The sequence below is a fragment of the Zonotrichia leucophrys genome, unplaced genomic scaffold (assembly GCF_028769735.1).
Source record: "Zonotrichia leucophrys gambelii isolate GWCS_2022_RI unplaced genomic scaffold, RI_Zleu_2.0 Scaffold_59_292226, whole genome shotgun sequence".
Lineage (NCBI taxonomy): Eukaryota > Metazoa > Chordata > Aves > Passeriformes > Passerellidae > Zonotrichia > Zonotrichia leucophrys.
The window spans coordinates 208804-228618 of NW_026992264.1; the positions used below are offsets into that span (position 1 = coordinate 208804).

At 50.8% G+C, this 19815-nt stretch overlaps 1 protein-coding gene and 1 pseudogene across 1 annotated transcript; one reads left to right on the forward strand and one right to left on the reverse strand.

Moving 5' to 3' along the window:
* Window positions 1-223: 223 nt before the first annotated feature.
* On the reverse strand, window positions 224-9835 carry SNRPA (small nuclear ribonucleoprotein polypeptide A). The gene is made up of 7 exons (XM_064737474.1): window positions 9767-9835; window positions 8799-8884; window positions 8481-8653; window positions 6245-6427; window positions 4599-4769; window positions 3760-3848; window positions 224-1716 (listed from the first exon to the last, which is right to left on the reverse strand). The coding sequence occupies exons 2-7, from the start codon at window positions 8869-8871 to the stop codon at window positions 1557-1559; spliced, it is 849 nt and encodes a 282-aa protein (XP_064593544.1). The 5' UTR covers window positions 8872-8884; window positions 9767-9835; the 3' UTR covers window positions 224-1556.
* Window positions 9836-10371: 536 nt separating this feature from the next.
* Window positions 10372-19217, forward strand: LOC135460580 (zinc finger protein 239-like; annotated as a pseudogene).
* The last annotated feature ends 598 nt before the right edge of the window (window positions 19218-19815 follow it).

Below are 19815 nucleotides of genomic sequence, written 5' to 3' on the forward strand. Positions count from 1 at the left end.
GTATCCAACCCTCCTCATCCCCAAAATCTGGGGTCCAATCCCCTAATCCCCAAATCCTGGGGTCAAAGCCCCCCAAAATCCCAAATCCTGGTCAAATACCCCCAAACCCCGAACCCTGGGGTGTCAAACACCCCAACTCCCAAATTTCAGGATCAAATCCCCCCAGTCCCCGAAGTCTCAGGGGTCACCCCCCCCCATCATCCCCCCAAAACCACTCCAGCCCTGGGGGGCACAGTGGGGTTTATTTTGGAAGGCTCCAGGTGCAATGTCTGCAGAGAGACTCTGGGTACAATGCTGGGAAAGACCCCAAAACCCCCTTGGGAATCCCAGAAACGTGTGGGGGAGTGGGAAAAGGGGATTTGGGCTTATCTGGGGTGGGGGCAGCTCCAGGTGCAATGTCTGCAGAGAGACCCTGGGTACAATGCTGGGAAAAACCCCAAAAACTCCTTGGGAACCCCAAAAGCCCCTGGGGGGTGGAGAAAGTGAATTTGGGGTGGGGATCCAGGGTGGAAGAAGGGCATTAGGGGTGAAAGAAGAAGGATTTGGGGTGAGAAGATGTAGGGAGGAAAGAAGAGTATTTAAGATGGATAAAGGAGATTTTGGGGTGAGAGGAGGATTTGGGATGCACAAAAAAGGATTTGGGATGGAAAAAAGGAGATTTGGGTGGGAAAAGGAAATATTGGGATGGAAAAGGATTTTGGGATGGAAAAAGGGGATTTGGGGTGGGAAAAGAAGGATTTAAGATGAAAAAAGGAGATTTTGGGGTAAAAAAGGAATTTTGGGTGAGGGAAGGGGGATTTAGGGTGGGGAGGAGAAAAGGGGGATTGAGGTGGGAATTGAGGCATTTAGGATGGGGAAAGATTTTTGGTGGAAAAAGAGGATTTAGGGTGGGCTGGGAAGCACTTGGGGTGGGAAAAGAGCATTTGGAGTTAAAAAAGGAGATTTTGTGTGGGAAAAGGGGATTTCAGGTGGGCAGAGAAGGATTTGGGGTGGAAAAGGGTTATCTGGGGTAGATAAAGGAGATTTGGGATGCACAACTGATTTGAGGTAAAAAAACCAGGATTTGAGGTGGGGAATTGAGGTGGAAAACGGAGATTTTGGGATGGGTAAAGGGATTTGGGGACCCACAAAGGATTTGGGCTGGAAAAAAAAATAATTTGAGGTGGGAAAAAGGAGGATTTGGGTTAAAAAAATGAAGATTTGGGCCGAGCTGAACTTACCTGGGGGAGTGGGGGTGTGTGTGGGGTTTGAAGCAGGGCCAGAACTTTTTCTGGGGCAGTTTTCTGGGATTTTGGAGTATTTTTCTGGGATTTGGGAGCAGTTTTATGGGATTTAGGGTGTCCTGGGGTGGTTTTGAGAGATTTTAGGGTGTTTCTATGGGATTTTGGGGTGGCTTGGAAGGATTTTAAGGTGTTTCTATGGGATTTTGGGGTGTTTTGGGGTAGGTTTTGGGTATTTAGGGGAGGTTTTGAGGCGCTTTTTTGGATCTTGGGGTATTTCAGGCCCTTTTTTGGGGGGGGTTAGGGGTATTTTGGTGGGGTCTGGGGTGTTTTGGATCACTTTTTGGCAAAAGAGATCTTCATGGCGTTGCTCTGGGTGATCTTGAAGCCCTGCAGGGCCTCACGGGCAGCGCCCGCCTGCACCTCTGTGTCGAACTCCACGAAGGCGATGTCGTGGCGCCCGGGCACCAGGCGCACCTCCTTGAACCCTGGGAACCTGCGATGGGGAGTGGGGTCAGGAGAGCCTGAAAAAACCTGTGACCGTTCTCCCAGAAAGCTGGGACCGTTCCCCAAAAAATCTGACAATGTTCCCCAAAAATATTCCAGAAATGGTTCCCCAAAAATTCAGAAATGTTCCCCAACAAAATCCAGAAATGGAGAAGAACAAAATCCAAAAATCCAGAAGCATCCCCCCCAAAAACCCCTGAAACAGCGTCTCTTAGAAATCCAGCACCATTCCCAAATATCCAGCCATGTTCCCCAAAAAATCCAGAAACTTCTCTCAAAAACTCAGAAATATTCCCCAAAAAACCTGAGAACCTAAAAATTTCCCCCCAAAATCCAGAAGCATTTCCCTCAAAAAATTTGGAAACATTTCCAAGAAGATCTGGCTACACCCCCCCCAAAATCCAGAAACACTTCAAAAAAAGTTCCAGAAATCCAACTCCCCATAAAAGTCCACAAATGTTCCCCTAATATCCAGAATTTCCCCCCAAATTCCAGACTTTTCCCCCTCAAAAGATCCAGAAATCCAACTGCACCAAATATCCAGAAACGTCCCCAAAAATATCCTGCAATGCTCCCCAAAACCCCAGAAATCCAACTCCACAAACATTCCCTAACGTCTGGAAACATCTCCCTCCAAAAATTCCAGAAACATTCCCCCAAAAATCCAACGCAGTCCCCACATGACTCCTCTCAAAATACCTATAAAAATCTCAAATTCCAGGAATGCCAACAAATGCCCCCGAGGGAGCTCCCGGATTCCCAGTGCCTGGGAATTTGGGATGGGGGGTTGGGGTCAGGAGGAGCTGAGAATTTGGTGAAATCCCTGAGAAATCCAAAGGGGAGAGCCCGAGTTTGGGAAAACTCTCAGTATTGGGAAATTACCCCCAAAATCTGACTGAAATGCTCTCAAAATGGCTTGCGAATCTCAGAATGTCTGTCAAAATCCCAAAATATCCCCAGGAACCCCAAAAGTCCTGCAGGATTTCCCCAAAATTCCAGAGAAATGCTCTGAAAATCTTTCAATGTTCAACTCCCCAAAAATCCAACAAACCCAAAGATTCCAAAACATTTCCAAAAATCCAACATTCCATCAATCAAAAATCCAACTCTAAATCCCACTTAAACATTCTCAAAATCCCCAAAACTCCAAAAACCCAACACTCCCCAAAATCCAGAAATACCCCACAAGATCCCAAAAAATTCCACCACGTCCAGAAACATACCTCCAAGATCCCACAAAAACCCTCCCAAAATTGTTCAAAACCTCCAAAATCCAACCTCCCTAAAAGTCCAGAAACATTCCCCCCCACCAAAGCCTCCCTGAAAAAATCCAGAAAGATTGCCAAAAATCCAGAGGTGTTCCCCAAAAAAATCCAGGAGTGTCCCCCAAAACATCTAGAAACATTTCCCCCAAAAATTGAGAAATGCTCCTCAAAAAGTCCAGAAACATCCCCCCAAAAACCCCAATAAACTCTAAAATTGAGGATCTTTTCCACAAAAAATCCATAACTGTCCCCGCAAAAAGCCAGAAGCTTTCCCTGCAGAAAATCCTGAAATACTCCCCAAAAATCAACTTCCTCCCAAAATCCACAAATGTTCCCCCAAAAATCTGGAAACATTCCTCAGAATCTAGAAACTTTCTTAAGAAAAAACAGAAATGTTCCCCCCAAAACTGATAAACCTGTCCCCCCAGCCCAGAAAGTTTCTCCAAAAAAAAATCCTGAAGCATTCCCAAAAATCGTGAAACTTCCCCCAAAAACTCCAGAGCCGTTCCCAAATAAACCCAAAAATCCAACTCCCCTAAAAAACAAAAAACATTCCTCAAAAAAGTCTGGAAACATTCCTCCAAAAACCCAGAAATTCCTACTCAAAAAATCCAGAACTCCCCCCCCCCCCCCCCAAATCCTGATATTTGCCAAAAAAAAAAATCCAGCCCAAAGGCCACCTCACCTCTCTCCACCCTCTCCAAGCCCCAGAATACCCCAATTCCCCAATCCCTGCCCAGAATTCCCGGAATTGCCCGAGGTCTCACTGGTTGAAGAGCATGGAGAGCATCAGCTCGTTGGTCTCCTCAGGGAGGTTGGTCAGGAACAGGATGTGGTTCGGGGGGTTTTCCGACAGCTGTGGGGAATGAGAGAAAAACCCCAAAATCAGCACCAAATCTGCCCCAAATCAGGCCCAAAATCTACCCAAAGTCACACTGTGTACACACTAAAAAAAAATCTGCCCAAAAATCCACCAAAATCCTGGAAAAACCCCCATAAAAATCTGTGCAATATTCCACCAAAACTCCCCAAAAATCTCTCTAAATAATCCCCCCAAAAATCTCTCCAAATCTGACCAAAATTTCACCAAAATTCCACCCAAAAGACCACATAATTTATGCCAAAAATCCTTACAAAAAATGCACCAAAGCCCACAGAAATCCCTCAAAAATCCCACAAAAATCACGCCAAAAATCCCCCTAAATCTCACGGTAAAAATCTTCAAAAAGTACCACTAAATCCCCATGAAAATCTCACAGAATCCATGCAGAAAAATCTGCACAAAAATCCCACCCAAAATCCCCAAATTAAACAAAATCCACCCAAAAAATCCCTCAAAATCCAAAATATTCCCTTAAAATATTGCACAAAAATTGTCCAAAAGCCACAAAATCCACTGCAAATCCATTCAAAAAATCCGCATCAAAATCCCACCAAAACCCTCACAAATCCACCAAAAAATGCCCCCAAATTCCCTCAATCCTACCAAAAATCTCAGGAAATCCACCCAAAAAATCCCCAGCAAAAATTCCCTCAAAATCCCAGCAAATTCCATCCCAAAAATCCCACAAGTCCTCTAAATTACTCAGGTTCTGGGGTCACTCACGGGCTGTGGGGTAGGGATTGGCGCCATTCCAGGCTGTGGGGCCATTCCCGGGGGAATTCCGGGATTTGGGGCCATTCCTGGGGCTGGAATCATGCCCGGGGGGGGGATGTAGGGCGGTTGTCCCCCCAGGTGCGGCAGCATCCGGGGCGGCTGCGCCAGTGGCGGCATCCCCTGAGGAGAGACCCCAACACACCCCAAATCATCCCAAAGGCACAGACAGAATCCCAAAGTTATGCCAAAAGTACAGTGAGAATCTCAAATCAATGTAGAATTATGCCAAACCCACACGGAATTATCCCTGAATTACCCTACAGACACGCGGGCCCCAAAAACACCCAATTTTCCCAAAACTATGAAAAATTACGCCAAATTATCCCAAACTTACCCTGAAAAACCCCAAAATTATCCCAAAATTACACCAAACAACTTTAAAATTACCCCAAATAACCCCAAAATTACCCTAAATAACCCCAAAGGCACACAAAGAACCCAAATAACTAAATTCCCCCCCAAAACCCATCCAAATCCCCCAATGCCCTCCCAGAATGCCCAGGAACAATCCCAAATCCCCTGGAATGATGCCAGAATCCCCCAGAATGATCCCAAATTACCCAAAATCCCCCAGAATCATCCCCCAAACCCCCTGGAATGATTCCAAAATCCCCTGGAACCATCCCAAAACCCTATTAAACAATCCCAAATCTCCTAAGAACAATCCCCAAAATCCCATAAAATGATCCCAAATTCCCATCAACTGATTCCAAATCCCCCAGGAATGATCCCCAATCCCCACCCAAACATCTCCAAATCCCCCAGGACTGATCCCAAAATCCCCTAAACCGATCCCAAATTCCTGGCACTCACAGGCACCGTCCCTTGTGCCCCAATCCCAAATCCCATAAATCCACCCCAAAATCCAATGGAATGATCCTAAATCCCCCAGAACCACCCCCAAAATGATCCCAAAGTCTCATTAAACAATCCCAAACCCCCTGTAGTGATCCCAAATGCCCTGGGAACAATCCCAAATCACATAAAACAATCCCAAAATCCCCTAAAGCCATCCCAAATCCCCCTGGCACTCACAAGCACTGCCTTCTGTGCCTCGTTCTCAATCCCAAATCCTATAAATGACCCCAAATCCCATAAATGATCCTGTAAATCTCCTAGCACCCACTGGCACCACGCCCTGCGCCCAGATTCCTATCTCAAAATTCCATAGATGACCCCAAATCCCATGAATGACCCCACAGCCCATAAAATAATCCCATAAATACCCTGGGACTCATGGGCAGTGACCCTTGTGCAACAATCACAAAATCCACAAATTACCCCAAAATCCCATAAAAGATCCTATTAATCTCCTGGCACCCACTGGCACAACCCTCTGTGCCCTGATTCTGATCTCAAAATCCCACAAATGAGCCCAATCCCATAAATGATCCCAAATCCCACAAAACAATCCCATAAATGCCATGAATGACCCCAGTGTCACGAATAACCCCAAATCCCACAAACGACCCCAATCCCACAAACGACCCCAAATCCCACAAATAATCCCAAATCCCACGAACAACCCAATCCCACGAATAACCCCAAATCCCACGAATGACCCCAGTCCAATCAAACAATCCCCTGGCACTCACGGGCACTGCCCCCTGCGTTGCCCCCTGCGCTCCGGCCCCGCTCTTTTTGGGGCCAGGGGCCTCTCCCCCCTTGGCTTTGCGCTTGTCCCGTTTGCGCTCCCGGTCCCGATCCCGCTCCCGCTCCACGAACGTTCCCTTCATCTTGGCGATGATGTCCGAGTCTGTCTTGGCGTACTGGATCCGCTGGGACGGCACATTCCCAGGATTGGGGCATTTGGGGGATTTCAGAGCATTCGGGGCATCTCTGGGAGGGATTTTGGGGTTTTCCCAGGGGTGCTCAGATTTGGGGCTTTCCAAGGGATTTTTGGAGGTTCCAAGGAGGATTTGGGGTTGTTCCATGGGATTTTGGGGTGGTTCCAGAAGATTTGGGATCAGTCCAGGGGGTTTTGGGGGTGTTCCCGAGGATTTTGGAGGGATCTGGGGAGGAATTGGGGCTTTCTGAGGGATTTGAGACTTTCTCAAGTATTTGGGGGAGTTCCAAGAAAGATTTTGGGTTTTTCAAGGAACTCTGGGAAGTTCTAGAAAGAGTTTTGCAAATTTCAGAGGAATTTGGGGGAATTTAGAGGGGATTTGGGTGAGTTCCAAGAGGGATTTTGGGGTTTTCCATGGGATTTTCAGGAATTCTGCGGGATTTGAGGAGGTTCCAGACAGGATATGGGGGAGTTCCAAGAGCAACCAGGGACATTTTTGAGTAATTTTGGGAAGTTCAAGAAGGAATTTTGGGAGAATTCAGAGGAATTTGGGAGGTGCGTACAGGCATTTTGGGATCGCCAAGGGGGATTTTGGGGTTTTCTGAGGGATTTTCAAGGGTCCTGAGGGATTTGGGAAAGATTCAAGGAGGGATTCAGGGAGTTTCTGAGGGATTTTGGGGGGTTCTGAGGGGTTTTAGGGAATTTCAAGAGGGAATTTGGAAGAATTTGAGGAGGTTTCGGGGGGGGCTTGGGGTTTTCCAAGGGATTTTCAGGGGTTGTGAGGGATTTGGGAAGGTTCCAGAAAGTATTTTAGGATTTCCAGATGGCGTTTCCTTGGAGCTTGGGGGAGCTCCAAGAGGAATCTGGGAGTATTTCAGGAGTCCTAGCAGGGATCTAGGAATTTCTGAGGGATTTTGAGGGAATTCAGTAAGATTTAGGAGGGATTTGGGAGTTTCTGAGAAATTCAGAGATTTTGGAGGAGCTCCAAGAGGGATTTGGGGGTTTCCAACAGATTTTTGGGGCTTCTAGGTTGAATTTGTGGTTTCACCACAGGTTTGCCATAGAAGCGAAAGCTTTGGGAATTCCTGGCTAGATTTTGGGGGTTTCCAGGAATTTTGGGGTTTCTCCCAGGATTTGGTTCTCACTGGGTTTGGCCGTAGAAGAGGAAGCTTTGGGGCAGGTCCTGGCTTGATTTTGGTGCATTCCTAGTGGGATTTGGTGTTTGGTTGTTTTTGGGTTTTTTTGGTGGGATTTTGGGGGTATTTGAGGCTGGATTTAACTTTTTCCCCCCAAGAATTCACTTTTTTTTCCCAAAAATCTGCGGATTTTTCCCATAATTTGAGCATTTCCCCCCAGAATTTGTCTCTCACCAGAAACCTGCCACAAAATTGGAAGCTTTGGGGTGGTCTGGTTGAATTTTGGGGATATCTGATGCTGCATTTTGGGATTTTACCCCCCAGGAATTCAGAATTTTCCCCAGAATTCCAGGACTTTTTCCCAAAATGTCAACATTTTCCCTCAGGTTTGGGTATCACCATGCACTTGTCATAGAAGGGGAAGCCTTATGGTGGTCAGGGTGAATTCGGAGGATTACAGGTTGGATTTTGGGAATACTTGAGGCCAGATTCTGGCATTTTTTCCCCCAGAATTCCAGTTTTTCCCTAGAATGTCAGATTCTTTTCATCAAGTTTCTGTCCCACTGTGGGCTTGTCATAGAAGGGAAAGCTTTGATTCCTAGTTTGATTTGAGAGTGTTCCCAGGGGATTTTTGGTAGATTTCCAGCAGGATTTTGGGGTTTTTTCCCAGAAATTCAGGTTTTTTGCTAAAGTACCAGGATTTTTTCCCAAAATTCCAGTGTTTTTCCACAGAATTTCTGTTTCACCATGGGTGTATCATAGAGGAGGAAGTTTTGGGGTGCTCATGGTGAATTCAGAAGGATTATAAGTTAGATTTTAGGGATATTTGTGGTCACATTTTGGTGTTTTTTCCCTAGAATTCCAGTTTTTTCCCAAAATGTCAGAATTTTCCCCCAGTCTCTGTCTCACCATGGGTTTGTCGTAGAAGGGGAAGCCCTGCATGGAGCGCAGGGCGTTGGTGGCGCTGCTCATCTCCTTGAAGATGACAAAGGCCTGGCCCCGCATGCGGAGACTGCGAGACACCAAAATGTCCAAAATCTGCCCAAACTGCGAGAAAATGGCGTAGAGGGACTTCTTGAGCTCTGGGGACAGAGTGACAGCACGGTGACAATGGGGACAGCACACTGGCAATGGGGACATCACAGTGACAGTGGGGACACACAAGGGACAGCCCGAGCCCCTGGTGACACTCACAGACACTCTCAGACCCCCCCAGGCCCCCCTCACCATCCTTCTTGATCTTCTCGTTCAGGTTGTTGATGTAGATGGTGTGGTTGGGCCGGGGGTCCTGCACTGCCATGGCCAGGACTCCTCTGTGGGGACAGGAGGGCTTTAGGGGGCATCTGGGATCCCTTCACCCACTGGCACCCCCTTTAGGTGCCCCCAGACCCACCTAAACCCCCCCAAATTTCCCACAGACCCACCCAGTTCCCCCCAAAATTGACCCCAGACCCACCTGAGATATCCCGCAAATTACCCCCGGAGTCACCTCAGAACCCCCCAGATGCTCCAAATCCCCCTCAGACCCCTCTAAACCACCTGAGAACCCTTGAGACCCTCTCAAGCTCCTCCCCAAGCCCCTCAGACTCCCTCATTCCCCCCAAACCGACCTCAGATCCCCCTATTTTCCCTTAACCACCCCTCCAAAATCGCCCATTTCTCCTCAGACTCACCTCACACCCCCCTAACCAACCTCAGATCTCCCCATTCCTGCCCAGACTCACCTCAGAGCCCCCCCCTCCCCCTCCATTTCCCCCCAGTTCCACCTCAGACCCCACAAAAACTCCTCAAACCACCCAAAGCGCCCCCAAACAGCCTCGGACCACTCAATTCACCCACCTCAAACGCCCCCAACTCCTCTCAAATCCCCCTCAAACCGCCTCAATTCCCTTCACGTTCGCCCCAGATCCACCTCACACCCCACAAAAGCCCCTCAAACAACCCCAACTGCCCCCAAACGCATTCCCAACCCACCTCAAATACCCGTCTTTTCCCTGCAGTTTCCCCCCCGGACCAACCTGACATGCCACTAATTACCCCTCAGACCCCGCAAAAATCCCTCAGACCCGCCCAATTTCCCCCGAATCCGTCCCGCAGCAACCTCACACCTCCCACTTCCCCTCAGAGCCGCCTCAACCCCCACCTATTTCCCCCCAAAGTCATCTAAGACGGACTCCATTCCCCTCATACCCCACCTCAGCTCCCTCCTCAGCCGTTCTCCCTTCTCGACCGACTGCCACTGTCGCGACCGCGTCCGCCGCGTGCACGGGCCCCTTCCAACCAATAGCGGCGCGATCCTCCCCAAACCAACCACTCATCGTGAGGCTCGCCTCACAACGCCCGCCTCCCCCGCGCCGCTCCAGCCAATTAGAGGCGAGCCGGAAGTGGAGCCCTCTGACCCCGGGGTCGGGCTTGAAGCGGGCGCTCCCTCCCCCCCCCCCCCCCCCCTCCCCCCCCCTCCTCCTCCGCCGCCGCCGTCCCGGGCTCGGGCGGGTGCTGCGGGAGGCACTGGGAGAGGACCGAGGGATCCTGGAGCTGCTGAGGCGGCCGGAACAGTTGGGGGATAGGAGATGTGGGGGGGGCTGGGGGTCCTAAGAGGGAATTGTGGGAGGTTCTTAGGGGGGTTCTTAGGGTCCTGGGGGTGTGGGGAGGGGTATTTGGTGGGGGGGGATCCTGAGGGGTCCTGGAGGTGTCAGGGAGGCTCTGGGGAGGGGTCCTGGGACATTGATGGGGGGGGATCTGGGGGGGGGGTGTGGATGGGGTCTTCGGGGGGGGGGGGGGTGTGGACGGTCTTGGGATTTTGGGGAGGGGTCGTAGGAAGGTCTTGGGAGGGTCTGGGAGGTCCTGGGGTGTTGTGTGAGAGGTTTTGGGGGCCCTGCGGGGTCCTGGCTTGGTTTTGGGGAGGGGTCTGGGGGATCTGCGGATGATCCCTGAGGGGATTGGGGAGGGGTCGGAGGCAAGGCTTTTGGGGGGGGGGTCTCCGGGGACATCCTGGGCTGGGCCTGATTGGGGTCTGGGGGCTCTCAGGGGGCCCCTGGGGGTCTCAGGGGTTTCTGGGGGTATGGAGGACCTGGGGAGGGGTTAGGGGTCCAGGGTGGTCCTGGGCCAACCTTGAGGGGGCTCTGGAAGGGTTTGGGGTTCGTGGAGGAGTGATTTGGGAAATCCTGGGGGAGATTTGGGCGTCCCAGGGGGTCCCAGGCCCACCCTGGACCGGGGTCTGGGTGTTTTGGGCAGAGGGGGCACAACAGGGGTTCCCAATCCCCGTTTTTATGCAGGTCTCCCATCATTCCCCCTCCCCAAAAAGCTTCAAGGGCCCCCTGAAGTGGCTCCTGTTCCTCCAGCCAGTGCCCCCTTAATCCAAGACAGCCCCCATGAGTCTGGGGGATTTTGTGGAGATTTTTGGGCGTTTTGGGGGGGCTTTTTTGGGCTTTGGGGGATTTTGTCGGGAGTTTAGGAGGAATTAGTGGTTTTTGGAGAGAATTACTGGGTTTTGGGGGGTTTTGTGGGTTTGGGGGGCTTTGGATTTTAGGGGATTGTATTGGGGTTTTGGGGGGGTTTATAGAAATTTTGGCAAGTTTTTTTGAATTTTGGTGGGTTTTACTGAGATTTTGAGGTATTTTCTGGGTTTTTTGAAGAATTTATTGGGATTTTTAGAGGATTTTGTTTTTAGTGGAAGTTTGGGGGGGCTTCAGGGTTGGGGGGCTTTATGGTTGTCCCTGGGTGCAGGGAAGGGCTTAGAGGCACCAAAATCTCCTAAAACCCCCAAAAGTCCCAATAAACCCCACAAAATCCCAATTAAATCTCACAAAATCCCCTTAGAACACCCTAGAATTTCAGTAAAAGCCCACACAATCTCTTGAAATCCCAATAAACCTCTCAAAACTCCAATTAAACCCCAAAAATCCCCCCAAAAAAATCTCCAAAACCACAAAAAGTCCCACAAAATCCCCCCAAGATCCAAAGAAATCCTGGCAACACCCAAAAAGTCCCACAAAAACCCACCAAAATCTCCCCAAAAACCAAAAAACTCCCAAATGAACCCAAACCCTCAAAGAATCCCACTAAATGCCCCCAAAATTCTAATAAAATGCCCTCAACCCCCCTAAAATTTAATAAAACCATTAAAAACTCCAGGCTCCAACAAAATCATAGTAAACCCCACTAATATTTAACAAAACCCAAAAAAATTTCAATAAACTCCCAAACACCCCTAGAAAACAACCCCGCAAAGCGCCAATAAAATCCCCCCAAATCCAAACCCCTCAAAGTTCCTCAGCTCACCAAAAACCCTGCAATTATCTTCAAAAAACCCAATAATTTCCCCTAAACTCCGAACAAAATTCCCCGAAGCTCAGAAGAGCCCAGTGTCCCCAAAAACCCTCCTGAGAGCCCTGGCCCCTGCCAGTCTCGGCTCAGTCCCGCCCAGGGGTGCAGCCAAACGCGCGGATCCCAGAGCTGATCCTGGTGCCAATCCCAGTCTCGGCCCCAGTCTCAGCCCATTTGGGTGATTTTAGGCCAAACTGGGCAGGTTTAGGGTGAGTTGCAGATCCTTTGGAGTGATTTCAAGCCTTGTAGTGTGGACTTTAGGCCTCTTTGAATGACTTTTAGGCTAAATCTTGTGGGTTTTAGAGTGGATTTTAGATCCCCTGGGATGATTTTAGGACCATTTGTATAGAGTTTAGGCCTGTTTGGATGATTTTAGGATAAACTGGGCAATTTTAGTGTGGATTTTGGAACGCTTTGACTGATTTTATGCCCATACTGGGTGAATTTTAATCCTGTGTGGGTGATTTTAGGTTCCTTGTTTTGGTGATTTTGGGCCCATTTAGTTAGATTTTTGGCTTCTTTAGTTAATTTTAGGTCAAATCAAGTCTTTTTAAGGTGATTTTAGGTCCTTTTTGTGTTGGTTTCAGGCATGTTTGGGTGAATTTAGGTCCATGTGGGTGATTTTAGTAAAAAACAGGTGGATTTTAGGGTGGATTTATACACATTTGGGTCATTTTAGGCAAAACCAGATACTTTCAGGGTGGATTTTAAGCCCATTTTGGTAATTCAGGGTGATTTTGGGCCATTTTGTGCAAACTACTTTGGGCAATATTAGGCCCATTTGGTTGGATTTTAGACCCCGTTGGATAACTTGAATCCCATTTGGCTGATTTTAGGCCCAACTGGGTCCTCGTAGGAGCGCGTGTCCCCTCTACCCCACCCCTTTTGCCTCACAGTTTGGGGTTTGGGAATGGGGGAGGGGGAGGGAGGGAGGAAGAGGTGGAGTGGCAGCAGGAAGCAACAGAGGAAGAGACGACGGGGGAATCTCATGGCCCTGGTAGTTCCTGAACTCGCTGCAGCCCCGGGACCATCGTCCCCCATCCTGCAGGTGCCTGGGCAGGGGGAGCTGGGTTTGGGGTTTTTTGGGGGGATGTTTGCAGCTGGCAGGGCTCCAAAGCCGAGCCGCGGATGGCCCTCGGGGGGACATCGGGGGTCCCCGGGAGGTGTTTTGGGGGGGTCCCGGTGTGGGTGGTGGCAGAGCCCCGGCGGGGGGGGGGGGGGGGTTGGGCTTCCCGGCCGGCTCTCTGAGCTCTGCTGGGGCCTCGTGGGGAGCGCGCGGGAGCAGCGGCACCGGCGGGGGGACACCGATTCTGGGGAGCCCCAGGAGAGCCCCAGAAGGGCAAAACGGGGACCCCGAGAGGGGGTGACCCCTGGGATTGCCAGGACCCCAGCAGGTGGGATAGCTGGGAATGGGGTTTGGGGTTCCTGGTGCTGGAAATGGCTGCTCCCACTATGAGCCCCCTCGTTGCTCCCCCCGTTTCCAGTTTCCGCAACATTCCCACTATGAGCCCGGTCACTCCTAGTCATTCCCTATGATGATGCAATTTGCTCCTAGCAAGATCTCACTTGCTCCCACTTTCATCTCGTGTGTTCCCAGTTCTCCCAGTTGCCCCTAGCATAGTCCTAGTCATTCCAATATGGTTCCCCATCTCTCCCAGCATGGCCCCAGTCACTCACACTTGCCCCCAGCATGATCCCAGGTCCTCTAGAGCATTCTCAGCCACTCCCACTTTGGTCCCAGGCACTACTTCTATGGTGTCAGACACTGCCCCAGTATATCCCAGGTACCCTGAATTTTCTCATAGTTATTGCCAGGCACTTCTAGTTACCTCCGTGAATCTCCTGTTTTACTTGCCCCTGTTTTTATCCCACTTGCTCCCAGTTCTTCTAATTATGTCCCCAGTTGGCTCCCAGCATGGGCCTGGTAGCTCCCAATAACCCCCAATCAGGGTCCAATGACACGCACTCTAATCCCAGTATAATTCCAGTCACTCCCAGTCTGATGTCAGTTGCCCCCAGTGTGATCCCAGTTGCTCCCTGTCAATGCCAGAGTGACCCCAGTAGCCTCCAGTATGATCCCAGTAAATCCCTGTCTCTCCCAGTGTATCCCAGTCACCCCCAGCATGCTCCCAGTAGCTTTCAGCATGATTCCAGTTGCCCCCAGCCACTCCTAGTCAATCCCAGTATGATTCTAGTCACCCTCAGTATGATCCCAGTTGCTCCCAGCATAGTTCCAGTTGTTCCTAGTTCCTACAAGTATGATCCCAGTTGCCCCTAGAATAGTCCTAGTCCTTCTCAGCATGGTCCCTGTCACATCCAGTGTCCCCCAGTGTAGATTCAATCACTTGCAGTTTCTGTAGAGTAGTCCCAGTCATCCCCAGCATGGTCCCTGCTGTTCCCAGTGTGGTTCCAGTTATCCCTAGTATGGTTACAGACACTTCAAGTTGCCCCAGTGAGGCTCTAGTTACCTGAGAATTATCCCAGTCTTTTCCAGTTATTCCCAGTTGCCTCCAGCATGATCCCAGTTTTTGTTTTTTGCCCAAAGTATAGTCCTAGTTGCTTCCAGTATGATCCCAGTTGTGAGTTCAGTCCCCTCAGCATGGTTCCAGTACAGTCCAGTTGATCCCAGTTGCTCCCAATGTGTCCACAATTTCCTCCCAACATGGGCCCAGTAGCTCTCCGTAACCCCCAGTCAGGTTCCATTCACACCCATTGTAATCCCAGTAGCTCCCAGGGTGGTCCCAGTAGTGCCCATAGTCACTGCCAGTACGGTTCCAGTCATTCCTAGTATGATCCCAGTTGCATCCAGTGTCTTCTAGATCCTCCCAGTATTATTCCAGTCATGCCCAGAGTGACTATAACTCCTAGTGTGGTCCTAGTTGCTCCCAGTCACCTCCAGTATGGTTCCAGTCATGGCAAGGACCTTTCCAGTTACCCCCAGTCTGATTCCAGTAGGATCCCAGTCACTCTTACATACTCTCAGTACTATTGTACTTACTCCCAGTGTGATCCCAGTATGACCTTGACATAGGCACACTTCCTGCCATTATCACTCAGTATGATTCCAGTTGCTCCCATTTACCCCCACTATCGTTTCAGTCTCTCCCAGTATAACCCAGTTGGTGCCAGCATGTTCTCAGCACTCCCAGATGCCCAGAGTTGCTTCCAGCCTGATCCCATTTGATCACAGCTACTCCCAGTCACCATTAGTGCACTCCCAGTTGCTGCAAGTATGATCCCAGTCTGCCCCAGCATGGGCCCAGCTGCTTCCACTGTGATCCCTGTAGGATCCCAGTTGCCCCCAGCATGGTTCCAGTTTCTCCCTGTTCCTCCCAGTGTGAAGCCAGTTTCACCCAGTTGTCCCTAGTACAGTCCTAGTCATGCTGTGGATGATCCTAATCCCTCCCAACGTGGTCCCAGTCATGCCCAGTTGCCACCAGTGCAGACCCAGTCACCCGCATTCCCTCCCAGTTGCCCACATTGTCATCCCAGTTCTCCTCAGCATGGTCCCCATTGTTCCCAGTGTGGTTCCAGTCAGCTCAGTATGGTTACAGACACTCCCAGTATACCCTAGTTGCTCTCAGCATGCTTGTAGTAATTCCCAGTCATTCCCAGTTGCCCCAGTAAGTTTCCAGTTACCCCAGTATAGCATAGTTCCTCCCAGCGATGCCACTCCTGGCATCCCCCAGCCCTCTCTGCATCCCCCCGCTCCTGGATGTCCCAAGAGGAGCCCCAAGGGCTGGCAGTGGCCAGGCAGGGTCCCCAGCAAGCCCCAGTGTGGATGTGCAGCCCCCAGCAAGGCCCAGTTTTCCTCTCCTTTGGCCCGGGCCAGGTTCCCCCCGGCCCCAGTGGGTGGGAGCAGCCAAGAGCCCCGCGCTGCCCATCCCGACCTGTCCCGGCTCCATCCCTGCTCCTGCCGTGAGCACCGAGGGTGTGGCTGCTGCTGGGGGAGGAGGGTTGGAAGTAGGAGAAGGAGGAGGAGGAGGAGGGGTGGAAGAGGAGGAGTGGGAGGAAGAGGAAGATCAAGGAAAGGAGAAGGAACCACGAGGTCGAGCACTCCCTGAATTTGCAGCCCTGCACCTGTGGGATCATCACCCCCCCATCCTGCAGGTGACAGGGAAAGGGGACCTTGGCCCAGATATTCTGGGGGCTCTGTGGGTTGGGGTTTTTTGGGGGCAATGTTTGGAGAATGAAGAACTGTACAGCTGAGTGGAAAAGGCCCCTTTTGGGGACATTGAGGGGTTCCGGTGGCAGCTGCCGGCAGAGGCAGCCTGGAGGAGAAGAGCCCTGTGTTCCCCAGGAGCCCAAAGTGGGGAGCTCAGAGAAGGGGGAGTGCTGTGATTCACAGGACCTTCAACAGCCTGGAGAGGGGCAGGGGGAACTCCTTGGAGCTCCTACACCCCAAAGCAGAGAACAAGGGGAGAAGGCACCCTGGGACCCCAAAAAACCCCCAGCATCCCTAAATGGGGAGACTGAGGAGAGGAGAACCTTTTGGATTCCTGGGATGCACAGCAGCCTGAGGAGGACGGGAACCGAGGAGAAGGAAGACCCACAATATGAGCACGACCCCAAGCAGCTGGGACAGGGAGGAATCCCCAAAGACCAAAGGGGAGAGACCAGAGATGGGGAACTTCTGTGAGGTTTTTTCAGAGCTGAATCTTGGTGTTCTGGAGGATTCTATGGACCCCTGATGCCCAGTGACTTCCAGAGATGGACTTGGGCAGAGGGACCTTCAAACTCAACATGCTTATCCCTAGTTTTTCCCCAAACCAGGATTTCCCATTCCCAGCCGTTGGCAAGATGGAGAAGGAGGGTGCAAGGACAAGGAAGATGCCACGGAACACCCAGGCAGGTGAGGAGGAAGTGAGTGCCCCTTTCCCCCTCTCTCCTGCTCCATCTCCCAGTCCAGCACGGCCCCTGGCTGCAGGACAACCCTGCTGCCAAAGCTGTCCTGCTGGGGACACACTGGGGGGATCTCCTTGTCCTTCCCTGTGGCACGGAGGCAAATCCCATCCTCTCCTTGTCCTTCCTTCCCCCAGAGAAGGAGCTGCAGGTGGAGGCCAGGGAGGACAAATCCCCACGGCAGAACCTCAATGGAAGAGGCTGTTTTGAGCAGCTCCACCGCACAGGAATCAAAGGGGAAAGAAAAGCCCCGGAGATCACACGCAACGAGGGGCTGCAAACTCAGATCACGGGAATCTGAGGTGGAAAGACCCAACCTGGGCCAGGAAGGCAGCCAGGGATCAAGCCAGAGCTTGGACTTGGTGGTCCATGAGCAGCTTCATGATGGCGGGAAGCCCCACAAGTGCTTGGAGTGTGGGAAGAGCTTCAGCCGGAGCTCCAGCCTGATTCAGCACCAGAGGATGCACACTGGGGAACGGCCGTATAAGTGTGGGGTATGTGGGAAGAGCTTCAGAGTCAGCTCCAGCTTGATCCGCCACCAGATTATCCACACTGGAGAACAACCCTATGAGTGTGGGGAGTGTAGGAAGAGCTTCAGCCGGAGCTGCACCCTCATCCATCACCAGGTGGTCCACACTGGGGAGAGACCCTGTGAGTGTGATCAGTGCAGGAAGAGGTTTCAGCTCAGCTCTAGTCTCCTTGTGCACCAGCGCACTCATACAGATGAGAGGCCCTTCCACTGCCCCGACTGTGGGAAGGGCTTCAGGCAAAATGCCCATCTTGTCAGGCACCAGCGCATCCACACTGGGGAGAGGCCCCATGAGTGTGAGGAATATGGGATGAGCTTCAGCCAGAGCTCGCACCTGATCCGCCACCAGAGGACCCACACTGGGGAGCGGCCCTACAAATGTGGGGAATGTGGGAAGGGCTTCAGCCAGCATGCCAACCTGGTTCAGCACCAGGTCATCCACACTGGGGAGAGGCCCTACAAGTGTTCAGAATGTGGGAAGAGGTTTCGGATCAGCTCACATCTCCTCATACACCGTCGGACTCACACAGAGGAGAGGCCCTTCCACTGTCGTGACTGTGGGATGGGATTCACGTACAACTCACCCTCATCAGCCACCAACGGATTCACACAGAGGAGAGGCCCTTCCGCTGCTCTGACTGCAGGAAGGGCTACAAGCACAATTCCTCCCTGATCAGCCATCGGTGCATGCACACTGGGAAGAGGCCCTATGAGTGTCCACAGTGTGGGAAGAGCTTCTCACAGAGCTCAGCCTTGACCAAGCACCAACAGAGCCACCTGTAAGGAAAGCTCTGTGAGTGTCCTGATTTCAGGAAGAGCTTCGTATGCTGCTCCAACTCCATTCCCCACTGGAGGACTGTTGTTGGGAAGAGCCCTGGTGACCCACATATTGAAGTGAAGGGAGACGACCCATCCTTTGATCAGCATCGAACTCCGATTTATTGATTCACCATGCACATTTTTATAATGGTGTTAATTAAGTTCATACATATTGCAAAACCCAAGCTCATCATTGGTCACAGATTACACATTAACCCCTCCTTTTGTTTTCAATACCTGTGGTTTGTTATTGAAACCAAGATTTGTGTTCTCACCCTGATATGAAAGATTCTCAAGGCCTCCATGTTTGTCACTTTGCTTTCCCATACTTTATCCAAGGACAAGGTATTTACTTGTTATGAGAAAACTGCCTGAGAACCCTACTGTTTATAAAAATGTGCCTGAGAACCTAGTTATTTACAGAAACAGGCTTGGGAACTGCTGCTTACAGCTGCCTTTTACTTTTCCATCAGCTGTATATTTTCATGTCCTCTTTCCTTCAAGCCATGTCTGAGCAAAATTCTCCAACACCCACATTCCCTTTGATCCATGTTGGGAAGGCACCTAGCTGGTTATCCTTTTATTTTGGCCTTCATTTTCTTCTGATTCATCTTCATCCCTTAAAAACAGGCAAAACAGGCTTGAAAAGAAAGAAACTGATCAAAGATATCTAAAGTCCCACCATTTCAGAGTTTTAGAGGGAATTTAGGATTTGGGGACATGATCTTGAGGATTTATGGGTTCTGGGAGGCTTTTGGGCAGTGTTCTCCATCTCTTTGCACTGCAGAAGCCAAGAGGGATCAATCTGTCTCCTCATAGCAACTCAGCCCCACTGAAAACCATACCGTTGTACCCCAAAAGGGCTCAATCCCAACTCAAAATTCCTTGTTCCCTCCTCAAAAATCTCAATTGTGTGCCAAACTCACTTAATTCCAAAGCCGCCATGGTGAGAAGGGGTTGGAAGGAGATTGGGAGAAGTGGGATCCAAATTTGGAACGGTGGGTTGGCATTGTGTGGGGCTGGATGAGTGGGATGTATTTGATAGTAAATAAAACTTTCAGAGCTAGTGATTTCTGTCCCATTCATTTTCAGTCAGTTGCAGTTCTGTTTCCGGAGTGCCACCTTCACAGCTAATTTTGTTTGTGTCCTCCTTTCTCTCCTGCCTCTCTTTGCCTGCTCTGTTTCTCTCTCAGTATCTCCCTTGAGTCAGGGCAGCTACCACCCTGCTCTGATTTAATTCCCAATGCAGGAGCTACAGCAGCAACCAGTGAAATTTTGAAGGCTGGCAGTGAAATGTCACTGTAAGATCTTGCAAGTAGACTTGGCTTTCAGCCCCTTCTTAAGCGCTCTGCCTTCAAGGGCAGGAACACCTTTTCCTCAGGGGGAACTGGTATTCCAGACTTTTGGAGTGTGTGCCATGCAGGACCATACAGACTGGGATCATGCAGACTGGGATCATATGGACTGGGATAGCTGCACCAGAACAATGTGAACTGAGGCAGTCCCACCCCGCCCAGGGATCCCTCCCAGTACTGCACAGGGGCATAGCCAAAACTCTCCAGAGTGAACACAGAGGTCCTGGATTGATCCCGGTGCCAATCCTGTTCCCAGTCTTGGTCTCAGTCTCTGTCCGGGAGCACTCCCAGTGTCAGTCTCAGTCCCAGTCCG